This window comes from Schistocerca gregaria, chromosome 5 (assembly GCF_023897955.1).
Source record: "Schistocerca gregaria isolate iqSchGreg1 chromosome 5, iqSchGreg1.2, whole genome shotgun sequence".
Lineage (NCBI taxonomy): Eukaryota > Metazoa > Arthropoda > Insecta > Orthoptera > Acrididae > Schistocerca > Schistocerca gregaria.
In genome coordinates this window covers 556,278,821-556,305,636 of record NC_064924.1, presented here as the reverse complement: position 1 = coordinate 556,305,636, position 26,816 = coordinate 556,278,821, and the positions used below count along the sequence as shown (strand labels likewise).

The 26,816-nt window shown below is 42.7% G+C and overlaps 1 protein-coding gene across 3 annotated transcripts in view; it reads left to right on the top strand.

Moving 5' to 3' along the window:
* Nucleotides 1-26,816, top strand: part of LOC126272702 (xaa-Pro dipeptidase) — an 842,295-nt gene that overhangs the window by 361,558 nt on the left and 453,921 nt on the right. For all 3 annotated transcript variants that reach the window (XM_049975738.1, XM_049975737.1, XM_049975736.1), the window contains exon 3: nucleotides 11,204-11,395. In XM_049975738.1, coding sequence (XP_049831695.1) covers nucleotides 11,204-11,395 — 192 coding nt within the window. The remainder of the gene's footprint in view (nucleotides 1-11,203; nucleotides 11,396-26,816) is intronic.

The following is a 26,816-nucleotide window of genomic DNA, read 5'->3' as shown; positions in this document are numbered from 1 at the left end:
ACAACGCCATTGGATGCTCGATAGCTGTAAAATGGTTTCCTGTTCTCATGCTCTTAGTGTGGGGGTCCCCACCCGCCTTCCTTCCAAATACAACGTGTAATCACCAGTTGTACCGTGCTCCAGATGCATAGGATTTTAATAGACTGAAGAGCCAAAGGAACTGGTACTGCCTAATATCATGCAGTTCCCCCGCGAGGACACAGAAGGGCCGCAACACGACGTGCCAAGGACTCGATTGATGTCTGAAGTAGTGCTGGAGGGAATAGACACCATGAATCCTGGAGGGCTGTCATTAAATCCGTGAGAGTACGACGGGGTGGAGATCTCTTCTGAACAGCACGTTGCAAGGCATCTCATATGTGCTCAACAGTGTTCATGTCTGGGGAGTTTGGTGGCCAGAGGAAGTGTTTAAACTCAGAAGAGTGTTCCTGGAGCCAGTCTGTCGCAATTCTGGACGTGTAGGGTGTCGAATTGTCCTACTGGAAATGCTCAAGTCCGTCGGAATGCACAATGCACATGAATGGACGCAGATGATCAGGCAGGAGACTTACGTACGTGTCACTTGCAGAGTGGTATCTACACATATCAGGGGTCCCATGTCACTCCAAGTGCACACGCCCCACAACTTTACAGATCATCGACCAGCTTGCACAGTCCTCTGTTGACATGCAGAGTCCATGAATTCACGAGGTTGTCTCCATACTCGTACACGTCCATCCACTCGATAGAACTTGAAACGAGACTCGTCCGACCAGGCAGCATGTTTCCAGTCATCAACTGTCGAGTTTCGGTGGTGACGGATCCAGGCGAGGTGTGAGGCTTCGTGTCGTACAGTCATCAAGGGTACACGAGTGGACCTTCGGTTCCGAAAGCCCACCTCGATGATGTTTCGTTGAATAGTTCGCAGGCTGTCATTTGTTGGTGGCGCAGCATTGAAAAAAATGGTTCAAATGGCTCTGAGCACTATCGGACTTGGCATCTGAGGTCATCAGCCCCTAGAACTTAGAACTACTTAAACCTAATTAACCTAAGGACATCACACACATCCATGCCCGAGGCAGGATTCGAACCTGCGACCGTAGCAGTCGCGTGGTTCCGAACTGAAACGCCTAGAACCGCTCGGTCACAGCGGCCGGCGCAGCAATGAAATGTGCAGCAGTTTGCGGGAGCGTCCCACTTCTCTCACGTTGAACAATCCTCTTCAGTCGTGTTTGGTCTCGTTCTGGAAGGATGTTCTTTCGGCCGCAGCGTTGTCAGAGATTTGATGTTTTACCGGATTCCTGATATTCACGGTACAATCGTCAAATGGTCGTATGAGAAAATCTCCACTTCATCGATATCTCGGGGGTACTGTGTCCCATCGCTCGTGCACCGACTATAACACCACGTTCAAACCCACTTAAGTCTTGATAACCTGCCATTGTATCAGCAGTAACCAATCTAACAATTGCACCAGACACTTGTTGTATTATGTGGTTGTTGTCGACCGCAGCGCCGTATTCTGCCTGTTTACAGATCTCTGTATTTGAATGCGCATGCTTATACCAGTTTCTTTGGCGTTTTTATGTAATAACTGTAAAACACACTAAATATTTCGATGTAATAATAATTTCACTTGTACCATTGCTCAGTACATCGCCGTATTCCAAGAAATAAATGAAAAGCACCAGTTTGCTTTTGTTCTACAATATTGTAGAACAAAAGCAAACCGGTGTTTTTCATTTATTATAATGTTGTTCTACCAAGAACCGACGGAAGATTCTGTTAATATGATTCCAAGAAAATATAATTTAGACAAGTTATTTACAAAGCATTCCTTAGAAATTTTGAGCACGACATGTGTCATGTAATAGACTTAAGAACAAGCAACACGCAAGCTACAACCTCTCACAAATATGTTTCAATGATATTTTCGCCATTTAACTGTAAAAACGTCGGTATTGTATATTGCTATCATCAGTTTCATTATCAAGTACAATAATGTTCGCTATAATTAGACTTTGTTGAGTGAAGTCATGATCAAAATCTATTGAACTGGGTGTCCCAGAGGGTGGGTAAGTACAAAAACACCGAAATGTGTGGCAGACAGGTAGTAAACATGTTTTCCAGCCATAGAACAACTGAGCCACAGAATGGGCATCAGCATAGTTGTTACATCTACAGTGAACCCCACTGCATTCTGTGTCTCATTTGTTCTATGGCTGCAAAACATGCTTACTACCGGATGCCATACATTTCGGCGTTTTTGTACTTATCTACACGCTGGGACTTTCAACGTTTCTTGACCATGACTTCACTTAACTAGCTTGAGTCCGAAATCGTTTCAGTAATATAAAATAAAGGACTTTGTACAAATGTTGGAAATATCATTCAAACAGAATTACATGACTGGCACAAAAATATGAAAAGATTATCTCACAACTTTGACAACATCGTAGTATATACACCGTATAAAATCGAAGTGTGAGCACTTCAATATCATTTCACTTAGCACTACGAATGTAAAATCAGCTCTCCGGACAAGCAGGTGTGCTATTTCTTTCCCCCTACGTACGAGAAAGTCACTTTTTTTTCTCTAGTGGGTGGTGTTTCTCACTCTGTAGTGCTTTTCTCAAATTCCTGAAGTTTGCTAGTTCTACTGGTGAATTCACGAGCCTTCTTGGGTCTGTTATTGGTATCATTTACAGTTATGGCCGCATTTACCTGGCTGCATGTTTTCTGCAGTTCAAATATTGGTTGTAATTTTGCAAAATTCCTTGCCATTTTCGAATCTTTGGTTTATATGCTAATTTTTGGAATGTTGTATGGTACGTATTATACTATGTACTAGAAATAGGACTCAGCATTTATAGATGTAACAGCTACATAGAAAAACTTTTTTCAAAGTATCAGCTTCCCTGGTAATTTACTTAATTAACTATAGATTCCGCCTTGAAAGTCTGTTACTTCCCGTCGTGCGGCGTTAATCACGTCGAAAACCTTTTCACATGTGTCACCTGAATACAAGTGACAGCTCCGCCAATGCATTGCCTTTTTATACCTCGTGTACGCGTTAATGCTGCCATACGTATATGTGCATATCGCTATTCCATGGCTTTTGACACCTCAGTGTAGCATTCATTGGTGTTTCAGACTGTCTGACTTTGCTGCAATAATAATAATTTTAAATTGTTCTTCCCTCCCCTCTGCCGGAAATCGACATCAGTACTCCCCGAGTCACCTTTGTATTTTTCCTCGTCGTTAAGCGCTTAACTTCTGAGGTCATTAGTCCCCTAGAACTTAGAACTACTTAAATCTAACTAATCTAAGGACATCACACACATCCATGCCCGAAGCAGGATTCGAACCTGCGACCGTAGCAGCAGCGCGGTTCCAGACTGTAGCGCCTAGAACCGCTCGGCCACATCGGCCGGTCCGTAAGTTCCTCCTCCTTTCCATTTGTGGCGCAGGGTAGTTTGGGTACTACCATCTTTCCTCCCGTGTTCGATTCGCGACTGATGCGTAGGAAAACGGCTGTTGATAATCCTCCGTATGAGCTCTAATGCGTCTGACAGTCCCGTTATGTTCACTTCACGAGATATATGTGAGAGGAAGTGATATGTTGCGAGACATGTCGTGGAAAGTTTGTCCTCGGAAGAGAAAATATGCTAATGAGTAGGAGGCATATAAGCATGTAAGTAATCACGCTGCTTCCCAGAATGGAACTGGAGGAAACCTTAGTATTTGCTACTATTCACTGAGTACCATATGCTGCCTTTGGCTTCTGGTGCAGTAGGGAACTTTGTCGTGTTATCTGCCTGTTAGTAGTGTGCTTTCTGCGAACCATTTTGCACCTGCACGATTTTGAGGTTTGCAACAGCTTCCCCGCAGCTGCTGGAGCTTCCTTTAGGATACGACCATGTAAGAGCTCGTTAGAAGTTGTGCCTGAAACTCGGATAATTATCAAAGCGTTGCCGCCCGCTGCCCACCAAGGCTGACGTCGTTAACGCGGGACCTGCTCTTCTCTACAGTGCTATTTGCGGACAGGGCTGCGAAACCAGCCCATTATTTTGGTGACAGCTCCTGCCTCGGCAGAATTGGGACGTAAGAACTCAGTTTCACCAGCGCTGAACTGATTTCTGGTAAAGCTATTCTTTAAACTTCATTACTTCAAGAGAGCGAAATTAGTTTGGGAATCTGCCAACTTCCATGGTGCTTACGTTATCGAATATTTATTGTCCTGAGACCGTGCTGAAGCACACGGTGCTGTACTGCCGCGTTGTTACGTTGAATGTGAAGAAAAAAAATTACGGTGTTGGTAAATAGGAAAAAATATAATAGTAACCATTTTAGTGTTTAACGTACCGTCTACGACTATCTCACCAGAAAGAATTCGCACGTTCGGATCGGACGAGGATAGGAAAGGACGTTGGCTTTCTCCTTCTGAAATGAATTTTTCCAGCATTTGCATTAAATGATTTAGGTTCAAAATGGTTCAAATGGCTCTGAGCACTATGGGACTCAACTGCTGTGGTCATTAGTCCCCTAGAACTTAGAACTACTTAAACCTAACTAACCTAAGGACATCACACACATCCATGCCCAAGGCAGGATTCGAACCTGCGACCGTAGCAGTCACACGGTTCCGGACTGCGCGCCTAGAACCGCGAGACCACCGCGGCCGGCAATGATTTAGGAAAACTATTGCAAAGCTAACCCCTTATTGTCAGGGCGGGGAGTCGAATCCATCTCTGCCCGATCGGGAATACAGCTTGTTAACCACTCAATCTTTGTTTCAGAGATGCAGACGATTATTTGACGATTTGAACAGAACAGAGTTCATCTTCCATTGTGAATTCATAACACATTGACAGCTACAGACTGCCAAGGGTTTAGCCTGCCTCTGTCGTTCCTTTTAATTATACATTCCAGATCATAGCACTTAGCATCTTTTCAGGAATTGTGACCAATTCGTTCTACGTCCCCTCTAATGATGTCATTTACAGGCTAATGGACCTTACCTAAAAGACCGAAAAGATTTTAAATTGTTTTTAGCCCCAACCGGACCGAGGAGAGTGATACAGTGACAAGGCACTGTTCGAGTTCTGGAGGATGGCGGTTCAAATCCCCGTCCGGCCATCTAGATTTAAGTTTTCGTTGATTTTCCAAAATCACTTGAGCCAAATACTGGCACTCTTCCTCTGAAAGGGTACGATCGACTTATTTATTTATTTAACCTTCCCCAGCACGAGCTTGTACTCCGTCTCTAATGGCTTCATCGTTGACAGTACGTTAAGCCTTAATCTTTCTCCCTTCCTAGTCTATACCTGAAATTAACGGTGGCAGCCCTTATGTAGCTAACGGCGTGAACACATCGTGTTTCTGGCGATGTTCTAGCGGTTTACTGCACCGTGAACAAGTCTAGTTCTTTATTTTCAATAAGGTTGATGTGACACGTAGGCCAGTGTGAACTAAGAATAGCAAACGTCTTTTTTAACTCATAAACTTATTTTTCTTCCTTTTTTTCTCCTTTGTCCTGCATCACTGCAGGGGCGCGCCGTTGTTATTCATGTGAAAGTGAGTGAAGTTTCCGAAATGTTCACAAATCGTGATGCGGAACTTTTTACCAGTCCGGGGAGCCGGGGAGGGTTTTTGCTTTTGGCATAGCGGCGACATGGAAAGGGCGCCCCAAAAGTTTAGCGTCAAACTCTTGCATACGAAAGTGCCTTGCATTTGATATACGGAGGTGAATGTTTTAAGCGATACAAAGTCTTCAACGAGCAGTTAGTACGCGCTTGTAAAATGCTGTTATTTCATGTGTAACCACTGCCTGCTGCATTTCCTAGAGGGATATAGGAAACCACATCCAGACTGACTGATACGCCGATCCTCATTGTTAATTCGCTGGGTGAAGTCGGTCGGGATCCGCCGTATTTCCCGGTCCCGAAATCGGCACCGTAACACGCATGGATGTACGGGCGGGTGAACTTCTAACTTACTGTTCTTCAATTAATAACACTGGTAATTAAAGGCAATTATCTTCCACGTAAGCTTCCATGATTTCGTCCAGCGTATAATACGGTAGGGTCCGCCTCTGTATGTGAGTGGTCAGCGCGGCTGATTGCCAACACGGAGGACCCAGGTTCGATTCCCGATGCTGCGAGGGTTTTCTTTGTTGGGAGAATTAGAACGGGATGCACTCGGCATCGTAATAACAGTTGAGGAGCTACTTGACCTAATAGTAGCGGCTCCATGCCTCGAAAACACAACGGCCAGGGGAACGGTGTGCTGACTCCAAGCCTCTCCATACCCTATCCGATGACGCCATTGGCAGAGAATGACACGGCGGTTGATCGGTCCCGATGGGCGCGCCAGGGCCTGTGGATTGAGTTTTAAATTTACGTATACGTATAATGCGCTGAAAAATTAGCTATTCCGTCCTCAGTTGAGCTTTTGGCTACGTGTATTCCAGTCACTAGCGCAGTCGTATTGCTGGAGTTCCCAGTGCCGTAGGGAGAGTCCGTCTGGAGTCTGGGACTGCATAAAATAAAAACAGTTTGAAGCATTAACATGCTCGGTGCGTCGTTCTTCGCGCTGGAGCTGGTTTACCAGAAACCAATCATAAATTGCATTTCGCACAGCGGTGACATGTAAAAGGCGCCCCAAAAGTTTAGCGTCAAACTCATGCATACGGTAGTACCTTGCATTTCACATAGGGATTTCAATGTTTTAAGCGACACAAATTCTTCAACGAGCAAGTAGTACGTGCTTGTAAAATGCTTGTATTTCACGTGTAACCACTGCCTGCTGCATTTACATTGACAAACAATATACAATCATTTGCGATGTGTCCACTGTGGAATTGCCATTGTTTACAGCACATGGTAGGTAGTCGAAGATTGAGCATTACCACGAACATAACGAACATGCAGTCGTACGTTTAAGATGTGGTGCAGTTGGACGTGGTGCAAGAAAGCCGAACGAAAGTATAGAGAAAATATTCGCACCAGGCGTTACCGTAATTAGAAGAAATTTATCATCATGGACAGAAACAAATGGGAAAGTGGGCCTCGACAAAAAACAGGATGCACAGTAGACTTCGAGATGTTAGTGTTGTAGCTTGTGGAGGATTATTACGAGGGTCAGTCAAAAAGTAATGCCTCCTATTTTTTTTCTACGTTTAATTGTCAGGAAATTTAAATGCAATTACATAGGTTGAAAACCACAACATTGAGGGTCATTTTTCAATGTAATCTCCGCCCATCTCTACAGTTTTGGTCCATCTTTGAACAAGGGCATGTATCCCAGCACGGTAAAAATCACAGCTCTGCTTCCTAAGCCATTGACGCACGGATGTTTTGACGGCCTCCTCATCTTCAAAATGAATCCCACGATGAGCTTCTTTTAGTGGCCCGAACAGATGGAAGTCTGATGGTGCCAGGTCAGGGCTGTATGGGGGATGAGGCAAAACTTCCCATCCAATTTTGACAATCTCGTCAGAGGTGTGACGACTGGTGTGTGGTCTTGCATTGTCATGCAAAAGAAGAACATCTGCCATTGATTTTGTTGGGCGAACTCGCTGAAGACGTGCTTTAAGTTTTTTGAGGGTTGTGAAGTATTGAACAGAATTTATTGTGCATCCCTGCTCCAAAAAATCAACCAGAATCACACCCTCTGTATCCCAGAAAACTGTTGCCATAACTTTCCCTGCTGATCGCACAGTTTTGAATTTTTCCTTCCTCGGCGAGCTTGTGTGACGCCACTCCATTGACTGCCTCTTTGATTCGGGTTCAAAAAAATGCACCCATGTTTCGTCCCCGGTCACAATTTTTTTCAGAAACTTATCTCCCTCCAAACGGAAGCGCTGCAAGTGTTGGGAGGCTATTGTTTTCCTTGCCTCTTTATTCTGATCGGTTAACATTCTTGGAACCCACCGTGCACAAACTTTTGAGTACCCCAATTGTTTAATAATCGTAATCACACTGCCTTTACTACGAGAAATAATGCGACACACTTCATCTGCAGTCACCCGACGGTCACCACGAATGATGTCATCAACTTGCAGAATGTTGTGTGGAGTCACTGCACTCACCGGCCTGCCGCTCCGCTTTTCGTCAGTCAACGGTGTTTGCCCTTCAGCTTCCTTACAACGACGAACCCATCGTCTAACAGTGCTGACATCCACTGTCACAACACCATACACCTTCTTCAGTCTTTCATGAATGCGTATGGGCGTTTCACCTTCTGCATTCAAGAATTCAATCACACAACGCTGTCTCAAACGAACATCGATGTCGGCCATCTTACAAACTTCTGCTGTGCTGCCACCTGTTGACACAGAAAGTTACTACTGCAGTGGATTGCAGAAGGTTTGAGGAATGGCGCCAAATTCAAATTTTTCACTTAACTTAATTTTTTTAAGTAGAAAAAAAATGGGAGGCATTACTTTTTGACCGACCCTCGTAATAAGCAGCTTCAATATACGCGTGAAATATATACTTTGAACAATATGAAGAATGCAGTGGTTTCACAGTGCAGATGGAGGGGGAATTACACCCCTACAAGGGGCATACTATTGCAGCAAACGATTTTGAAGCCAGAGTTCTGTTCTGTCAAAGGGTTTGTTGTAGTGGGTGGTCGTCGCTTTAAAGTGTTGTTATTATTTTACGTTGTAGCTGTCAGTTGTTGATGTCAGTAAATCACTAAACATTACTTTCCGTGATGACTAGTGCCGTATCTCAAAGTACCTAGCTTAGGATCCTCTACCACCTGGACAGTTCCGACCCCGAATATTTGGGAAACACACACACACACACACACACACACACACACACACACACACACAGATAAACTGGGTGAGAGAGAAAGAGAGACCCTCATTGTTTTTTCTCAAATTCTCTCCTTTAACCTACACCTGCTAACAAAAGTGTAATATGTTTTTTCCATTGTCATATGTCGTAATGAAAACGATTACTTTTATTTTACGGATTAATAATGGTTTCACGTGGCACTCAGTGAGACATATTTTCTTAATAAATTTTGTCAATTTTTTTTTCCGATACATATTTCGCAGCGAAAACTCATCAGAGTTTCAAGTGAATCTTGAAACCACTGGTGATGGTCATTAGGATATTCAGAGCTACGTCATTACGACAGCGATTGCTCGCTCGCTGTCGGGTAGTAGCAACAAACACCCGCAAGAATGAGACGTACAGAAGTCCCGCAGACGGGACGTTGCTACTAGAAAATTGTGGTGGCAGTTAACGGAGAGGATAATATTAATGGTGAACGAATGACAGCAGGACCGGTCTGCAGCAAGAACTGAAGGAAGAAGGTGCTTTGTCCACCTGTAGTCTCAGGAGACGCTCGCTATTGCATCGGTAACTGTCTTGAAATGGCCTTTAGACAAAGTTAACTGTAACCCCCTCCACATTTCGAATCACTTTCAGTTAAGTATATACTGATAAAAATTAATCATATTTGAGTGTTGCATGCCTTGTCAAAATTTTGCAAAACCTATCGCTTACTGTTGCTAATAACTGCTGACAAAAAAGTGACGCACCTAGGAGGGGAGGTGGAGTCGAAACGAAACTTAATGGGTTCGTACGGTATGTGATGTTATTGTAGTGATTACAAAATCGAATAAAATTACAAAGACTTGGCAGCATGATCGCACTTACTAGTACGACGTTGCACCCTCTCTGGCCTGTATGCATCCACTGACCTGGCTGGGAAGGGGTCTCGAGGCCTTAGTATCCTCTCCCGAGGCAAGCTGGCCCACCACTGTTGTAATTGACCCTTGATATCCTTTCAGTATCGGTACTGGGACAGAGTTGACATCCAGGCTGGTCCCACAGGTGTTTTTCGGTGTCAGATATAGAGGCTTTAATGGCCACAGGACCTCAACATCACAAAGACATTTCATACACACATGTTCCACATGTGGACTAGCATCGTCTTGTTGAAAAATGGCACCACGATGCTCTCGCATGGGAGGTAATACTAGAGGATGCAGGATGCAGGATGACTGGGATTGGGACCTCTCCCCCAGTCGCCACCGTACCGGCGACAGTGGTCATACGGGGTAATGCAGAACCATAATTCTTCGCTGAACATTATGCGATGCCGTTCATCAGCAGTGTATCCTGCCCGGTTACAGCACCACTCCAAACGCAGCCCGTTTGAGTCACGGTGTTGACGGCGGGCTATGCATGGGACGGTTGTTCCCGAGTCCGGCTGCTGGTAGTCTGCGACTGATGGTGCAGGATGACGCAGAATACTGCAAGGAGAGTATTACCAGCTTTCGGATGGCAGATGCATATGTGAAGTGCTCCGTGCACAATATGCGATTCTCCATCGTGGTGGTCGGACGTGGTCACCTATCACCTTGACGACGATTATACGTGCTTTCACGCTCCGATGCTCTCCAGCATTGGGACTTTGTCAGATCCAAATGCTTCAAAAATCTGGATATTTCACGATTGGACCAGCCGGCCAAATGGAGACACAGTGAAGCCCTTTTAAGCATTATCAGGTGCTGAAAATTCTATCTCATACGAGTACGCGGCATTTCCGTGTACTTGACAGTGATCACTCAACATTTCACGGGATTGATGCCCCTTACATGCCCTAACAGGCCTGGTGTCTTATTAATACATTTATAGCAGCAGGAAATCCACACTCAGGGCCACCTGCTACCCCTTCGACCCCTAATAACCTGTCAGTCCCATCCGTAATTCAGTCGGCAGTGTAATCAGCAATTAATGTAAAATTTGTTCGGAATGATAATACATTTTTTATTTCTTTACTTTTTGTGAGTGTCGCTACCTTACTATTCATGCGGGTGCAGCGCCTAGTATGGTAGGGAACAGATCATATTGGTATTCAATAGTCTGACTGCCAGGTTGCAAAATTTAAAAGGTCCATTAAACAACAGAATTCTCCGAGACACATCATATAACATAGGCCGCACTGAGTGGTGCGACTTTATTACGATGCAATCCGATTTTGCTCAGTATGTGCTGGTAATAATTGATTTGAATAATTTTATGGAGTTGTTTACAGTTATAAGCTGCAAGCTCATTGGATGATTTTATTGTAGGTGTGGTATTAGTAGTGAGGCTTTGTTTCCCTCGCATGTGTGGCACACGAGCTGCAGGGCTTACTTTATGCGTACGACAGTCGTTATGTACACTCTACAACTGCAGTGTGTTCTCTTTTGCAGGAGGCCTACTTCCAATGGACGTTCGGCGTCGAGATGCCCGGCTACTACGGCGTCGTCCAGGTGTCATCAGGGAAGAGCATCCTCTTCATGCCGCGCCTCCCGGAAGAGTACTCCATCTGGATGGGACACCTCTTCACTCCGGAAGAAATCAAGGCCAAGTACGCCGTGGACGAGGTGTTCTACGTAGACGAGGTAAGTCAAACCACGTACCGCCGTTTGCCTGTCGCACTCACATTCTGGGTTGTGACTAGGGGCCAGCCAGGAGCAGCTGTCTTTTTAGCGGCTGGGAATTATTCGCCTATCGGGCTGTTATATGTCCCAAGTTGTGGACGACGTTTCTACTCGCTTCGGCTTCTAGCGAGTGCCTGTATGACACATTTTAACAACTGGACAGTTACGCCTCGAGGCAACTGAAGGAATCTGACCCGACGATTCTTGCAACATCACACACTAAACCTGATAACCAAGTAAAGGTCGAAATATCGTTACTGCATACACATCTTTTCAACTTGAGCTAATAACGCTATTCATGATCACTGAAGCCGCTGGTTCGCACTTGTTGCGGTCTGTTTTTATGTTTGACACAGCTTCGTAGTAGTCGATGTTGTGCAACGTTAATTTCTGTGTTAAAAGAAACGTGCTTAAAACTTTGATATGTCGTTTAAACGCCAATATTAACTCTAATTGGCAAGGACAACGTTATCTTGAAGATGAAATTTACATGAAATTGGTTCTGTTCTGCCAGAAAACTCTCAGACACGTCAGCCCGTCATGACCTAGTAGAATATCTAGGTGAAACAAATAATACTGAACTGATGTTGATATGATGATTCGACCATTGGCTGGCGGTCTGCTGTAGCCTTCAGATGACTGTTATGTAGATTGATGATTCCATCACACTTAAGGTAATTTCATCAGCGACGACGAATGACTACGAAAATTATCCTCAAAACGTATCTCGGTAAAAAAAAAAAGTGTTTGTAACATCTCGTGCATACGGCTCACACTACATCGATACTACCACTTCACACGGAGGATGCTCAACACAGTTATGGTTTATAGCTGGCGAACGATTTAAGCAGTTGGTGCAAGAGTTGTCTAAATGTGTTGTAGAATCTGGTTTTCTCATTCTGTATATGATATGACGCCCTAATGTTAATTGTTTACGTCAGAGAACTTGTATTACACAAAAAGATCTGAACTAAGTCCAGGACTTTATGATGTGCTGAAATAACGTTCTGCATAAATTTCTGCGAACACACTACCGTTTCTGTTTCCTTTATCGTATACGAATATCCTCTCACCTTGTTCATGGAATGAACACCAGACCATTATGTAAGAACAATTAGTCGCATTCATTGCAAAGTCAATCGACGATATAAACATAAATCATCATCATCATCATCATCAGCCATTTGATATCCCCAGCTGGATAAAGGCTATTCCAAACTTTTTCATGCATTAGGATCTTAAATATATGGACACTGATCCTGTGTTTTCTGACGTAAGCCATATGGTCATTGTCTTGGAATCGATCGCGGAACTTCCTTGGTCTAACTGCGGTCAGTCCACCCAGCAACACGACCCATCCTCCTGTATTTCATTTTCATTACAGTGACAATTATTTCTTCCAATCCAGCCAATTCCCTGATCTTTGTGTCTCTTCTGGCACTTCCATGTGTACCTCTTTGCAAATAATATCAACATTGAACAAACACGTGGAGTTTATTCGTTATGATGCCCCCTCTAAAGAAGCTAGACAGAAACCGTTTATCTGACATTTTATGTTTATTCGGATTCCCAGTTTCCGGCAGGTCTTGCCCGGGCTACACGTGCGGATGGACACTGCTAAGGGGGGGGGGGGGGGGTAGATGGGTAGTGAGAGAAGTGGGAAGGATGAGGTAGGCTGAGAAAGGGAGGAGGATGAGCTGGGGAGACAGAGAGGGGGAGAGGGTGATGGACAGAGGGAATGAGGGGATGGGCAGATAGAGGATAAGGCGAACAGCGGGGCCAGAGGGGGGCGGGGAGGAAGAGGTGGTCACAGGAGGGGGAGGAGGAGATGAGTGGGATATATGTGTTTGCGGGCGAAGCCGCGGCGAAAAGGCTGGCATCTAAAAAACGGAGACAATTGCTTTATAACGTTTTATTTTTCGTTTGTATACGGCCACTTTGTATTTTTATTTGACATTACGATCAGCCATATACTGTTGCACTAATTTCGTATTTTTATTTCACATTACGATCAGTCGTATACTGTTGCACTAATTTCTCTGCTTTTATTAATTTGCTTCTAGGGGTGACCTGTAACACATTTCAAACCGTTATTCCAGTTAAATACAAAAGTGACCCAGGCGGTGTCTATCATTCTTCATTATATTAAAAGTAGTCACGGTGGCCTTAGACTTATGTCTTCTATTATGAAAATGCTCCGTCTGTTATTCTGTTTATCGTTTAAAAGTTTTGTCACAGATGCCATCGACAGACATTTGTGTAATGTAACTTAATTTGAATGAAGTAATAGTGCTGATCATTTGTAACAAGTTTAGAAGCAGAAAAAGAGTCTTTTGTGTGCAAGCGCCAGAATCAACGGTGTCAAAGTATTTTCTTCTCATGTGTGGATTGATGCACTGAGTTAAATTATGCGCACTATTGCTACCCGTTTTCCTCCGTTTCCCGATATTGAACGTTTGGTTATTGTCGCCTAAACATTTGATATTTGACACGGTTGGTAGCGAAATTAAGCTGCATTACATTCTCACGCGTTGAGAAATAATTTCATTGACCAGATATCACAACTGATGGGGTTCTTCTCTTCCGTACGCGTCAAGATTCATTGTCAAAAGAAAGTAAGCCTGGTGAAACTATAGACGTTAACTTGTAGGATGGTTGAACAGACAAGCAAGTGATGTATAATAATCGACCTTCGCAGGTAATCAGCTCTTGTTTATGCAAGGACACAGTACTTTTTTCGTCTATACAGGGTGTTACAAAAACGTACGGCCAAACTTCCAGGAAACATTCCACACACACACAAATAAAGAAAAGATGTTATGTGGACATGTGTCGGGAAACGCTTAATTTCCATGTTAGAGCTAATTTCAGTTTCGTCCACCTACGCTCAATGGAGCACGTTATCATGATTTCATATGGAATACTCTACCTGTGCTGTTAGAACATGTGCCTTTAAAAGTACGACACAACATGTGGTTCATGCGCGATGGCGCTCCTGCACATTTCAGTCGAAGTGTTCGTACGCTTCTCAACAACAGATTCGGTGACCAATGGATTGGTAGAGGCGGACCAATTCCATGGCCTCCACGCTCTCCTGACCTCAACCCTCTTGACTTTCATTTATGGGGGCATTTGAAAGCTCTTGTCTACGCAACTCTGGTACCAAATGTAGAGGATCTTCGTCCTCGCATTGTGGACGGCTGTGATACAATACGTCATTCTCCAGAGCTGCATCAGCGCATCAGGGACTCCATGCGACGGAGGGTGGATGCATGTATCCTCGCTGACGGAGGACATTTTGAACATTTCCTGAAGTCACGCTGGTCGGTCCTGTTGCTGTGTGTTTCCATTTCATGATTAATGTGATTTGAAGAAAAGTAATAAAATGAGCTCTAACATGGAAAGTAAGGGTTTCCGGACACATGTCCACATAACATATTTTCTTTCTTTGTGTGTGAGGAATGTTTCCTGAAAGTTTGGCCGTATCTTTTTGTAACACCCCGCATTGTCTGAAAATCAGCATGTGTTTCTTTCATGCACTATTTCATTTTTATATGGTTCACAGTTTTGTAGTTTATCACAATTAATGCAGATTACTTTCTAAACAATCTGCAAGTATTTTGGACAATTAGAATGTATTGATGTTTATAAAAAATAATAATAGAAAAATTGATGCACATGATTTTCTAAAATGATTCTTGAAATTCAGTTACCATTTAATCCGATAATACACATATGAAGGAGATCAAGTTTTTACCAGATATGACTGAGATACTAGAACTGTTTAGTTCCGCACATTAAACGTATTAACCATAAAATGTTGTTATATCATATATTTTAATTTTTAGAATAATTTTCCTAAGTAAAATTTTATTTCTCTCCAATTTCGTGGAAACTACAATGAAGTTTAGGTCTACTATATAAGTATAGAGAGTTGCAAGTTACAGAAAAAATAGTGGGTTGCTTTACGGACTTACGGACGTACGTGTATCTAAGTTCTGTAGAACAGAACTTTCTTGAAATTGTGTGTAAAACCCGAATCTTATTAAATTCTGCGTCAGGACACTCCTGAAGAGCAGCATTTCTTCATCTTTTTGCTTCCTCTTGGAATTACTTTTAGCGCTTCTTGCTTCTTTGATGAATGTATATTTTTTACATTTATGTACGCATAGTTCAGCAAACACAGCCATTAAATTTCCTTTTGTGCGACGAGCTTACAGGGGAGATAAATACAGTTTATGTAAATTAATATATATTTGCTCAAAAGAAAATGTATCTGTCTAGCAATCGAATTTTACACTTAATTCATCATTATCTGTAAAATTCAGGGATATTGTGAAATCATTTCGAAATCGGTTACCGATTACGAAAGTATCTTCTTTGACAAATGAGGTGGCGAAATGTATACAGTGATGCTGTAGATTGCCTGGAAGTAACTGAACATCTAAGTATCAGGATGGGTTAGCATCAAATACAAACAGCATCACTTTTAATACAAAGATTTAAATCATGAATAGGAGAGAAGACATGAACAACTCATAAATGGGTTCCTCTCAATACTATGAACTGCTTTATGTATAAACTTATTTTCTCTGAATTTTCTTTAACAGAATTGCTCGATGTGTGCCAGTGTTAGTCTTTATTCCTGAACATCTAGCACTTAGGCAACAAACTTTCATTAGGACGTAAACAAAACACTTCACCAAAACCAAAGTAAACAGGAACAAAGATGATCATGTAGAGATACTGGAAACCAGCAGTGTTACTAACACATAAAACTATATTCCAAACAGAATCAGTGCAAGAAAACATTTTTCTGGTTGTTTGCAAAACAGTTATACAGTTCTGTAGTTGAAATAAGGGGAGCGAGACAGTCTACACAATTATGACTCTAAAATATAGTATATAGCTGTCATTTTTCTTTATAAGCTCAGTTAAGTATACAGGGTGTCCCAGAAATATTGCGACAGAGTTGAGGGGTTTTAGAGGATGTCGTGAAGAATAATATTGTCTCGTTTGAATGTGATGCTCTGTTGGCCTCAGTGAATGACGGTTTCAGACATGGATTTCCGTGTGCAGTTTATTTTTCTCACGTATACCGAAAGACACTGGAAATTTTAGAAGATCCCAGGAGAAAAACAAACCCGTGTCCGCTACCATTGCCCACTGAGACAAGAGAGCATCGCATTCGGAGGAGACAAGGCCAGTCTGCTCCAGCTTCTCCGCTAGCCACCGTGGCAATCAGTCACGATGACCGAGTAGCTAACAGCATTGCGAGACGTTCCGCCTACGGTCCGTCACCACACAGTGTCACGTTTGCTGCCAAAGGGGTGGCCTAGTGGCAATCGCCGGCGCCTCTAACTTCGACGTTCTACAGTGTCGTTGGATGACGTTTGTGAACTGGGGTTCCTATTCTCTATTTATTCCTCAAGACACCCTCTACAAAAACTCCAAGTCTGTCGCATAATTTCTAGGAAACCCTGTATATCAATTAAATCAGACAATGTGATTTAATAAAGTTATAAAAATATTGCGACAGATTTGAGGGGTTGTAGAAGGTGTCGTGAAGAATGTTGACTGGAATACACTCTTTCACATTCTGAAGGTGGCAGGGGTAAAATACAGGGAGCGAAAGGCTATTTACAATTTGTACAGAAACCAGATGGCAGTTATAAGAGTCGAGGGACATGAAAGGGAAGCAGTGGTTGGGAAGGGAGTGAGACAGGGTAGTAGACTATCCCCGATGTTATTCAATCTGTATATTGAGCAAGCAGTAAAGGAAACAAAAGAAAAGTTCGGAGTAGGTATTAAAATCCATGGAGAAGAAATAAAAACTTTGAGGTTCGCCGATGACATTGTAATTCTGTCAGAGACAGGAAAGGACCTGGAAGAGGAGCTGAACGGAATGGACAGTGTCTTGAAAGGAGGATATAAGGTGAACATCAACAAAAGCAAAACGAGGATAATGGAATGTGGTCGAATTAAGTCGGGTGACAGTGGGAGGGAATTAGGAAGTGAAACGCTTAAAGTATTAGATGGGTTTTGCTATTTGGGCTGCAAAATAACTGATGATGGTCGAAGTAGAGAGGATATAAAATGTATACTGGCAATGTCAAGGAAAGCGTTTCTGAAGAAGAGAAATTTGTTAACATCGAGTATAGATTTAAGTGTTAGGAAGTCGTTTCTGAAAGTATTTGTATGGTGTGTAGCCATGTATGGAAGTGAAACATGACGATAAATAGTTTGGACAAGAAAACAATAGAAGCTTTAGAAATGTGGTGCTAAAGATTAGATGTGTAGATCACATAACTAATGAGGAGGTATTGTATAGAGAAGAGAACTTTTGGCACAACTTGACTAGAAGATGGGATCGGTTGGTGGGACATGTTGTGAGGCGCCAAGGGTTCACCAATTTAGTATTGGAGGGCAGCGTGGAGGGTAAAAATCGTAGAGGGAGACCAAGAGATGAATATACTAAGCAGATTCAGAAGGATGTAGGCTGCAGTAGGTACTGGGAGATGAAGAAGCTTGCACAGGATAGAGTAGAATGGAGAGTTGCATCAAACCAGTCTCTGGACTGAATACCACAACAACAATAACATAAAAATATTCCATTTTCCGTAATTCAGAATTAAACAGTGTCCTTAAATAGGTTTTGTGGTTGTAGTGAAGGTAACGTGGTGGTCACCACGGGCAGAATCCGCTCCACGTGAGCAAGGAAGTGGTATGGTAAGCTGTTGGGTGCGAGCAGCCGCACGCAGTTACAGCGCCTACGGCTCGTACTCTGGCGTCCGCCGGCGCGTTGTTGGGATTCCTGGAGCGTTGAGCTCCAGCTGCTTGCGGAAGGGAAGGGAAGGGAAGGGAAGGGAAGGGAAGGGCAGGGAAGGGAAGGGAAGGGAAGGGAAGGCATTCCCGCACAGCCACCGTGGGATGGCCGATTCCCGGCGAGGCCTCAGACTTCTACCTCGATTCTCTTCTGTATGCTGTGTCACATCGTCCTCCTATGCGTACTGATGAATATAGTGCCAAATGTGTGTATATTGGTGAAATAAGTATAAAAAACCAACGAATTGTTAAAGAGCTGACTCAGAGTTGTCATCGTGACACGCCAGTTTGGGATATTGTGTTTGTTCTATGAGCACGTAAACGTTCTGTTCTAGCTAAGTCGCTCCCGATTTAGGTTCAGCAGTGGAATTGAGGTGAAAGGATATTAATGATAATCCTTCACTGATGACATTGTCGTCCTCAAATGAACGTGAACAAGGATTACAGGACCTGTTCAATGGAATGGACGATCTGATAATCACACACTTTGGATTGAGTGTAAACCGAAGAAAGGCAGTAGTAATGAGGAGCGCCAGAAATGAGATTATTAATAAATTACCATCAAAACCGGGCTCACGAAGTATACGAGTGAAGGAAAAGCAAAATAACATACGACGGACGATGGTTCAAAATGGTTCAAATGGCTCTGAGCACTATGGGACTTAACTTCTGAGGTCATTATTCTCCTAGAACATACAACTACTTAAACCTAACTAACCTAAGGACATCACACACATCCATGCCCAAGGTAGGATTCGAACCTGCGACCGCAGCGGTCGCGCGGCTCCAGACTGTAGGGCCTAGAACCGCTCGGCCACTTTGGCCGGCGACGGACGATGCAAGGAGAGCATAAAAACCAGACCTGCCCAGGCAAATAGGGCATTCCTGGCCAAGAGAAGCCTTTTGGTATGGAACATAGGCCTTAATTTGAGGAAAGGAGGACGTTGAAAATTAGATGGTCTGAAAAAAAAATGTACATGTTCTCCGTATAACGGGCGAGGATAGGACCGTGTGGGAAATATTGACAAGAAGAAAGGACAGGGAAGTATGATATGCGCTAAAGCATCAAAGAATAGCTCCGTGATACTTGAGGAAGCTGTAAACAGTAAAAATTGTACGGGAAGACAGAGATACAACAAAGAATTGAGGACGTTGGTTGAAAAGCTGGCTCAGGAGAGGAAGTCGTGGCGGCCTCAGCAGACCAGTCGTGAGAATTATGAGGAAAAAAAAAAAGAACGCGACAATGTGTGTATGTGTAAACGGTTCATAAAGATAATGTCGGTACATACGTTGTTCCCCAAGTACGTCGTTATTTAATAACTACTACAGCATGATCCTGAAGCTCATGTTTTACAGACAGTAAAATTACAAACATCAGCTTTAATTTTACTTGAACATTTGTTTAGTGCAATACATAATTAAAAGGAGATGGTGTGAATTATGCAGTGGCAGTATGTCTCTGACGCTGGTTTCGAGAAATTCTGATCCTCGTCCTTCAGTGCTGAGTTTGGTGATTTCCATAAACCATTTGAGGCAAATACCTGGAGAGTTTTTTCATTGAGAGAGTCATTATTCCCTCGCCCAGTGATATTCTACGGAACTTGGAGTCAGCCCCCTGTGCCCTTGAAGGGACATCCCTCCTCTCTGACGTAGAACAGCCCGTTTTGCCTTACCGCACACCGCACGACTCTGCGTACTCACTTGTACTGCCTCTACTTTGTCCGGAGTTTCCGTTCGTACCGCAGAAGGCAGCGCTTGAGCGTATGCCGTTCAATAAATGATGCTTATGTTTTTTACAGCCGTTAATTCCCATTTAGGAAAAGATCCGTTTAGGTACTTTAAATTTCATGTTTCGTCTTCACATGTGCGAAGTTTCTATTCCGGCTGACGGCACCTACGAAAGACGCTCTTTGCAAGCAACGTGCTGTAATTGAATTATCTTCTTTTTATTTCCTGTGGGGTTCCTACAGGCGTCGTCGCATCCCACATATGTCACCATCGGTTCCTATCTTCCTTGCTTCCTTATCTTCCTCCGTTTCTCTTTTTTCTCATGACCTCCGTTAACCGGCCTAACCAGGCAATCTTCGGTCTTCCTCTTCTCCTTCTACCCTGGGGATGGTACATCAAGGTATTCTTTGGCCACCTGTCATCTTTCATTCGCATTGTATGTCCATCCACGCGAACTGCCGTTCATGTGTTCTGTCTGTGATGCTCTCTTCAACCTGGGTCATTTCTCTAGTTGTTGTAATTCTTACATGGTCTCGCCGAGATATTGTACGCGATCTTTGAGTTAATCTATTTCTACAACTCTCAGTTAGTTTTTATTTTTGTACAGCAAGCTCCCAGCACTTGCAAGGAAAGGTCGTTATAGGCTGTACAATACTTTTATAGGCTCTACAATAGAGCATCTTCGTTACTTTCCAACTTAATAGAGCATCTTCGTTACTTTCCAACTTATCTTAAAAGACCACAATGGGAGGTTTAGCTTCTGGATTGCTCTTTTCTCACCCACTAATCATTGCTCTATTTTTCCAATTTCTTTCTCGGTCTTCCGATAGTATGCTACCCAAATATTTAAATTTTTCACATTCCTTATTGTGCTGGCCTTCTATTTATGTTTCCTATTTTGTCTCCAATGCATAGTATTCAGTCCTCTGAAAATTTAAATTCAGTCACCACTTACCATATTCTCATAATAATTTTCGTAGCTTAAATCAGGTTTCATCATCTGGTCACCGCTACCTGATCATCTACGAAGAGCCTGGTGCACAAACACGATCCTTTGGTATCTGAATGTCCATTATTGCACATTTCCTACTCCGCAAGTCCAAGGCTTTCTGGGTGTATATTTTAAACAATGTAGCAGAAAATCAGCATACCTATTTTAATACTTTTATAATTTTGAAAGGTTGTGACGAAATTTTATTCCCCACTTCGATTAGAACATTCTACAAACTTTTGCAGGTTGCATATACTTGTAGCATATGTCTTTCAAGCTAACTTCCCCTCAGAACTTCAAACAGTTTCTTCGGCGTCACTGTGTCAAAAGCCTTCTTTAGATGTATGAACGCTAAATGGCTATTCAGATTACTTTTCAGTCTCTTTGCCATTAGTTCTCTGAAAGAAAAAATGTTGTCACTATACGATCTTCCATTTCGGAATCCGCTTTGCTTTTACAACGTCCATCAGTATCACCTTTATCCTCCCCTTTCGGACCTGACCACACAATCTACCAGTAAAGTTTATAAGTGATTCCACGATAATTTCCACATACCTTCTTATTACTATAGTTATAAATTGGACTTAGCTGTGCTAAGTTCCATACTTTGTGCACTTCTTCTCGCTCTAAAAACTTATTGAAACATTCCAGTCGGTCCATACTTCAGTAATTCTATCTGCATGTTTACTTCCCGGAAGATTTTCCATTTTCTTCACAGATCGTCCACCTTCTGCTAGAGTTATTGGGTCTACATTTCTCACAATAATTTCTTCTTGAAATCCAGTTCTGTGTCCTTATACCCGGTGCTCTCTTCTGTAAGCAGTATCTTGAAATGATTTTCCCATTTTCTGATGCCAGTAACTGTTATATTTGTTCCCCTTTTCACATCTCTTCTTAAACCCTTCACTGCTTTCCAGGCTTCTGCTACCTTTCTACCTCACATACATCTATCCATCTATTCGCATCTCTTTTTCTATATCTCATTTTTCCAAGTAATAATTTCATTTTTAACCTCCATGTTTATTTCCACGTACTTTTTTCTATCCCCCGGTCTCTCGTCCTGAGCCAGCGAACTTTTTCATCTTCATTTCTGTATTTTCCCCTGTGTTCTCTGTCCAATTTCTGGGCTTTGTTTTCTCTCTTCACCTTTTTGACCCAGTGCTTCATTTCCTGCTTTGTGAATCCATCTTTTAATTTATTGATATTTCTCTTCAGCATTTACGCCTTCATCACATCTTTGCAGCTTGCTAACTAGTTTCAGTTTTTAAAGAAATTTCACTCTTTCATCTCTGAGACTGTTTACATTGTTTTTAACAGCATCTAAAATTTTAACAGGAGCACTAACTTGCTGCGGTGATGGTGGAAAGACAAACTTTGCTCCAAGCCGCAAGTGCCCGGAGCCCATTACGCCTGGCCTCTGTATACCGTTACGTCACTCACCCTTTTTTTATGATGTAGTCTATGATTGTTCTCATATGCTTTGAATGACGCTGCCACGTGTATTTATTTATCCATTTATGGGGGAAAAACATTAAAAATTTTCAGGTCCAATGTTGTGAAGTATTTACTAGTCTTTCGCCATATTCATTTACATTCTCTCCATATCCTCTTAATATTTCGTCATCCACCTCTGAACCTGCTCTTCCATTACAATCTCCCATAAGGACTATTTTATTTTGAGGCTTTATCTTATCCACAGCACTTGTTATTTCCTCATAACAATCAACTTTGGGCTTTGCTGTCAGCGTCATTTGTTGGGGTATACATTTCCACTAGCGTGCACTCATGTCAATACGTGAAAATGTCCACAGTCATAATTCTTTCATTTTATATGCTCCCAACCATTCCTGATCTTGTTATACTTTTTGTGAGTCACTTTAGTCACACCCCTCTTGGACCTCTCCTCTTTTCCGACACCTAGGCAACAATGAAAATAACCTCCCATCATTTCACTTCCGTTCCTTTTTTCTTTCGTTTCTGTTAACACCCCCACATCAAATTCTAACACTTACAGCTCCTGGAAAACTTCTTTTTCTCTTGGTTTTCAAACCCTGTACATTCCATGCTGTCATAAACAAAGTCCTTTTCCGTAGCTATGTTCGTCCCCGTGATGTTCCATTTTTCATTCGACGCTTTTGACAGATATCTCGAGCCATCTATTTTTACGAATGCTGGGGAGCTGGTCCAATGATTCAACCCCCACGACGGAGGACTGGGCAATAGTTACCATGCGCTTAGTCTTGCCGGACTTGAGCTCTGCTTGCCCAGCTGTCACTTCTTGCTCACGGAAAAAGAATATCCATGAAAGTTTGTGGATAGTGTATGGTAATGATGTAGTTGATGGTAGTACTGCTGGGCGATGTGTAAAGAGAGTTAAAGCGTGAGGAAGTGTAGAAACTGTGCTCCATGATCGCGCAAGTTACGGTCGTCCCGTCACAGCCGCCGCTCTTGACCTGGCGATCCCCACAGTCGCTATTATTCGTGCACATCGGAGCATCACAACCCGACAATTGGCTCTTCGGCTACCGCTGAGTATTAGAGATTCGCCGGCCGGGGTGGCCGAGCAGTTCTAGGCGCTTCGGTCTGGAATCGCGCGACCGCTACGGTCGCAAGTTCGAATCCTGCCTCGGGCATGGATGTGTGTGATGTCCTTAGGTTAGTTAGGTTTAAGCAGTTCTAAGTTCTAGGGGACTGATGACCTTAGAAGTTAAGTCCCATAGTGCTCAGACCCATTTGAACCATATTGGACGAACTTCATAGTAGCTGACATCAGACCATAACATGTTTTTAACGCTTAGCTTTTCTTGCTGGTTAATACGAAACGAATTTTTGTTAATTTCACGCCTATTTTATTTATTTATTTTGTTAGGCAGATGGCTACTAATTTCTCTCAGTTTATAACTGAAACATATAAGAAAAAAATTCGAAAATTATGACACAATCATTTCCTATGAGCATTCACTCAAAGGAAAAGCGTTTTCTGTACAAAACCAGACTATTTTGTTATAGATGTTAGGATACGTGACCGATAACTTTTTTGATCAAAGAAAGGTAAGCAAACTGAATAGAACACAATTTTTGTGCCAAGTTGAAGATGTTAACTAGAAACTGCCTGAAGACTATAGCACCCTCTCGAATAGCGCTGCTGATGGGTAACACGATAAGCAAACCATTTTCGGGCTCGAAAAGTAGGTCAAGCGCGAGCAGCTGAGTGATCGTTCGCTAATTAAGGCCACTTGGCAAAGGATGCAGCAGATAAGTAGGATTGTTGCGTAATCTAGTGATTTCATTCGTCGGACTACGACAGACGTTCCGCTTTTGTACTACTCAGTGCAGTGCGTCGCTCCAAATGAGTCCCCACCATTCCATGTCAGGAATAGTAAACAGATGTTACGTGGCTACTCTTAAGCCAGTGACTGGTGTAAAGGAGCCACCTTCTGTCGGTAATTTGTTTTCACTCCAACACAGCTGATTTGCGTATCAGTTGATGTCTCTTTCTTGCACTCCTCACATCGTTCACAGTTCGTGAGTCAGAGCTGCTGACGAAAGCATCGCCATTGAGTTGCGTGCGAGAAACGAATGTGTCACAGACTAGAAATACGTCTTACGAAAGATAAAGCAATTAGCAATGCACATTTTAGACAGTATTTGCGACAACTTTGACTCTCCGATAAAGTAAGAGCAGTAAGACAATAAAGTTATTCTCGGATACTGCATGAATCGAGCAGGCAAGATAGCGCACCGTATTGGAGCCTTTACAGTGTATTGTGGCCTGCACAGAGTGGCCATAGGTGTAGCTGATGTAGATTGTCGAGTGCTGATTCAATGTGCATACCTCCTCAAGGCAGACGTTGTCAGTCCTTACTTGGGCTGTGGACGACAGTACACGGCAAAATAGTGAGTCAGTTCTACGCTGTTACGTGTCCTCACAGCAGAAGAGCCATTTTAAATATGGAGTAAGAACCATTGTAAACCACTGTAAGTGATAGCCAGATGATCTACTATAATTCGTAGCTTGCTACTTTCGGAAATTACTGATACAACCAAATCAACGCCTAAAACCGTGTCTTAACAGTATGAAAAATGCTTGAAATTCTGTTGAAATTATTTACGAGAGGCCAACAAAGCATGAGCAGTGTTATATGCGGGACGTTTCGACGTTACACGTTTATGTTTTTGCTGTGTTCCCATTTCCCGGGCATCGTCTTGACGATATTACCACATTTGTCATACGCGGCAGCTACTGGCTTTGTTTCCCACGGGCGCTGTGACAGCTGGAGTAGCAATGTCCTGTTAATATTGGATTTGACCCCTCGCTATTGGAACAGCCAGCCCGTGAGCCGATGGACGAAGTATTTCATGAGCGTGCTGACGTTAGCCAGACCCGATCGATCCGCGGTGTTTACTGGCGTCGCGGACACAGCCGGTAAACACATTTGACCTGGAGTCTGGTCTTTGGCCTTCTGCTAGATTACCAGCTCGTCATGCTAGCGCTACTTTGTTTACGTTCGCCCACAGAGCATTGGGGAAATGTTTTTGTTGGCGAGGAGCGGTTAGCTATTTATTCAGCTGCATAAGACAAAGCAGGGCAGTTAATTAATAGACAGGGGAGCGCAGCTAACGTTAACATTCTCAAACTTCACAAATGATTCGGGATGCCAGAAAGAGATCGTGGTCGAGGAATGCAGTGAAAAGCGGTAGGAAGGACAAATAATTTGCCATGGAACATGTACGTATAGTTGAGGCAGCTCCGATACTGTTAAACGGAAATTTCCCTGAAAAGAAAAAAAGGAACCTTGTTAGATATGAATGTGTTATTCACAGTGAAGCATCCCTCAAAACAGATAGAGAAATGTCTTACATTTGACGATTGAGACAGAATCTCTGCCATCTTTATTTTCCTTTCAGTAAATTATTGTAACATAAGAAGACTACACCCCAAGAATAAAGAAAGTGTAAGATACATGTACATATTTTATTAAGGAATTTGACCAATTTTTGACTGTTTGGATCCTAAGACTATGGTACAATCTTTTTCTTCTTATCTACCCAGAACTTCTTTATGCGTTGGCCGATGGCCTACCTCTGTTCATTTGACACCACTCTCCTAAGGTGCGGTTGTTTGTTGGGTACGTAATTTTGCAGTACTGATCAGTAGTCTCAAATTTTCCCCGCCCTGTATGGTGTCTTCTGTGATGTTAAGTCTTCTCAAATCCCTTCTTGTCTCTTCTGAAAGGTTCAGGAACTTCTCCAAATAATTTAACTTTTGAAGTCATTTCTGTGAGCGTCTGTTCATCTAATTGTCTGGTGGTTTTGTCGATACCTGCTACTTTTAGTATTAGGAATACTGCCTGTCTGTCTACAGAATTGTAGATTTGGTCTTCCATCTTATTCAATTATCCAAGTACGACATACATGTTGTTAGGTTAAGAATTCATATTACAGTGTACTTACGGAAGCGCATTGAAAACCAAATTCTAGGAAATAAATAAAAATGAAATACTCTAACGGAAGCTTATAATGTTTTTCCATGCAATTACAGTTTAACGGTAGATTACTAAACCCTCCTAAAATTTACGATGCAGTTGGTACCAATTCGCGGTTGCCAGCTATCTGGTATTGTCAGTATAGGGTATAAACAGGACATTTTGTACTTTTTTGTGTCATACCATTGAAGATCTTATAATTGTAATTAACTAGCGCGTAAACTATAAACTGTGACTTCCTTTGAATTGAAAATATGGAGGCCTAAAATTTACGATGGTTTAGTAATAATGTAACATCTCTCCCTTTACTATTCTAGGTTAAAATAAACACGAATAGTTTCAAAGGAATATT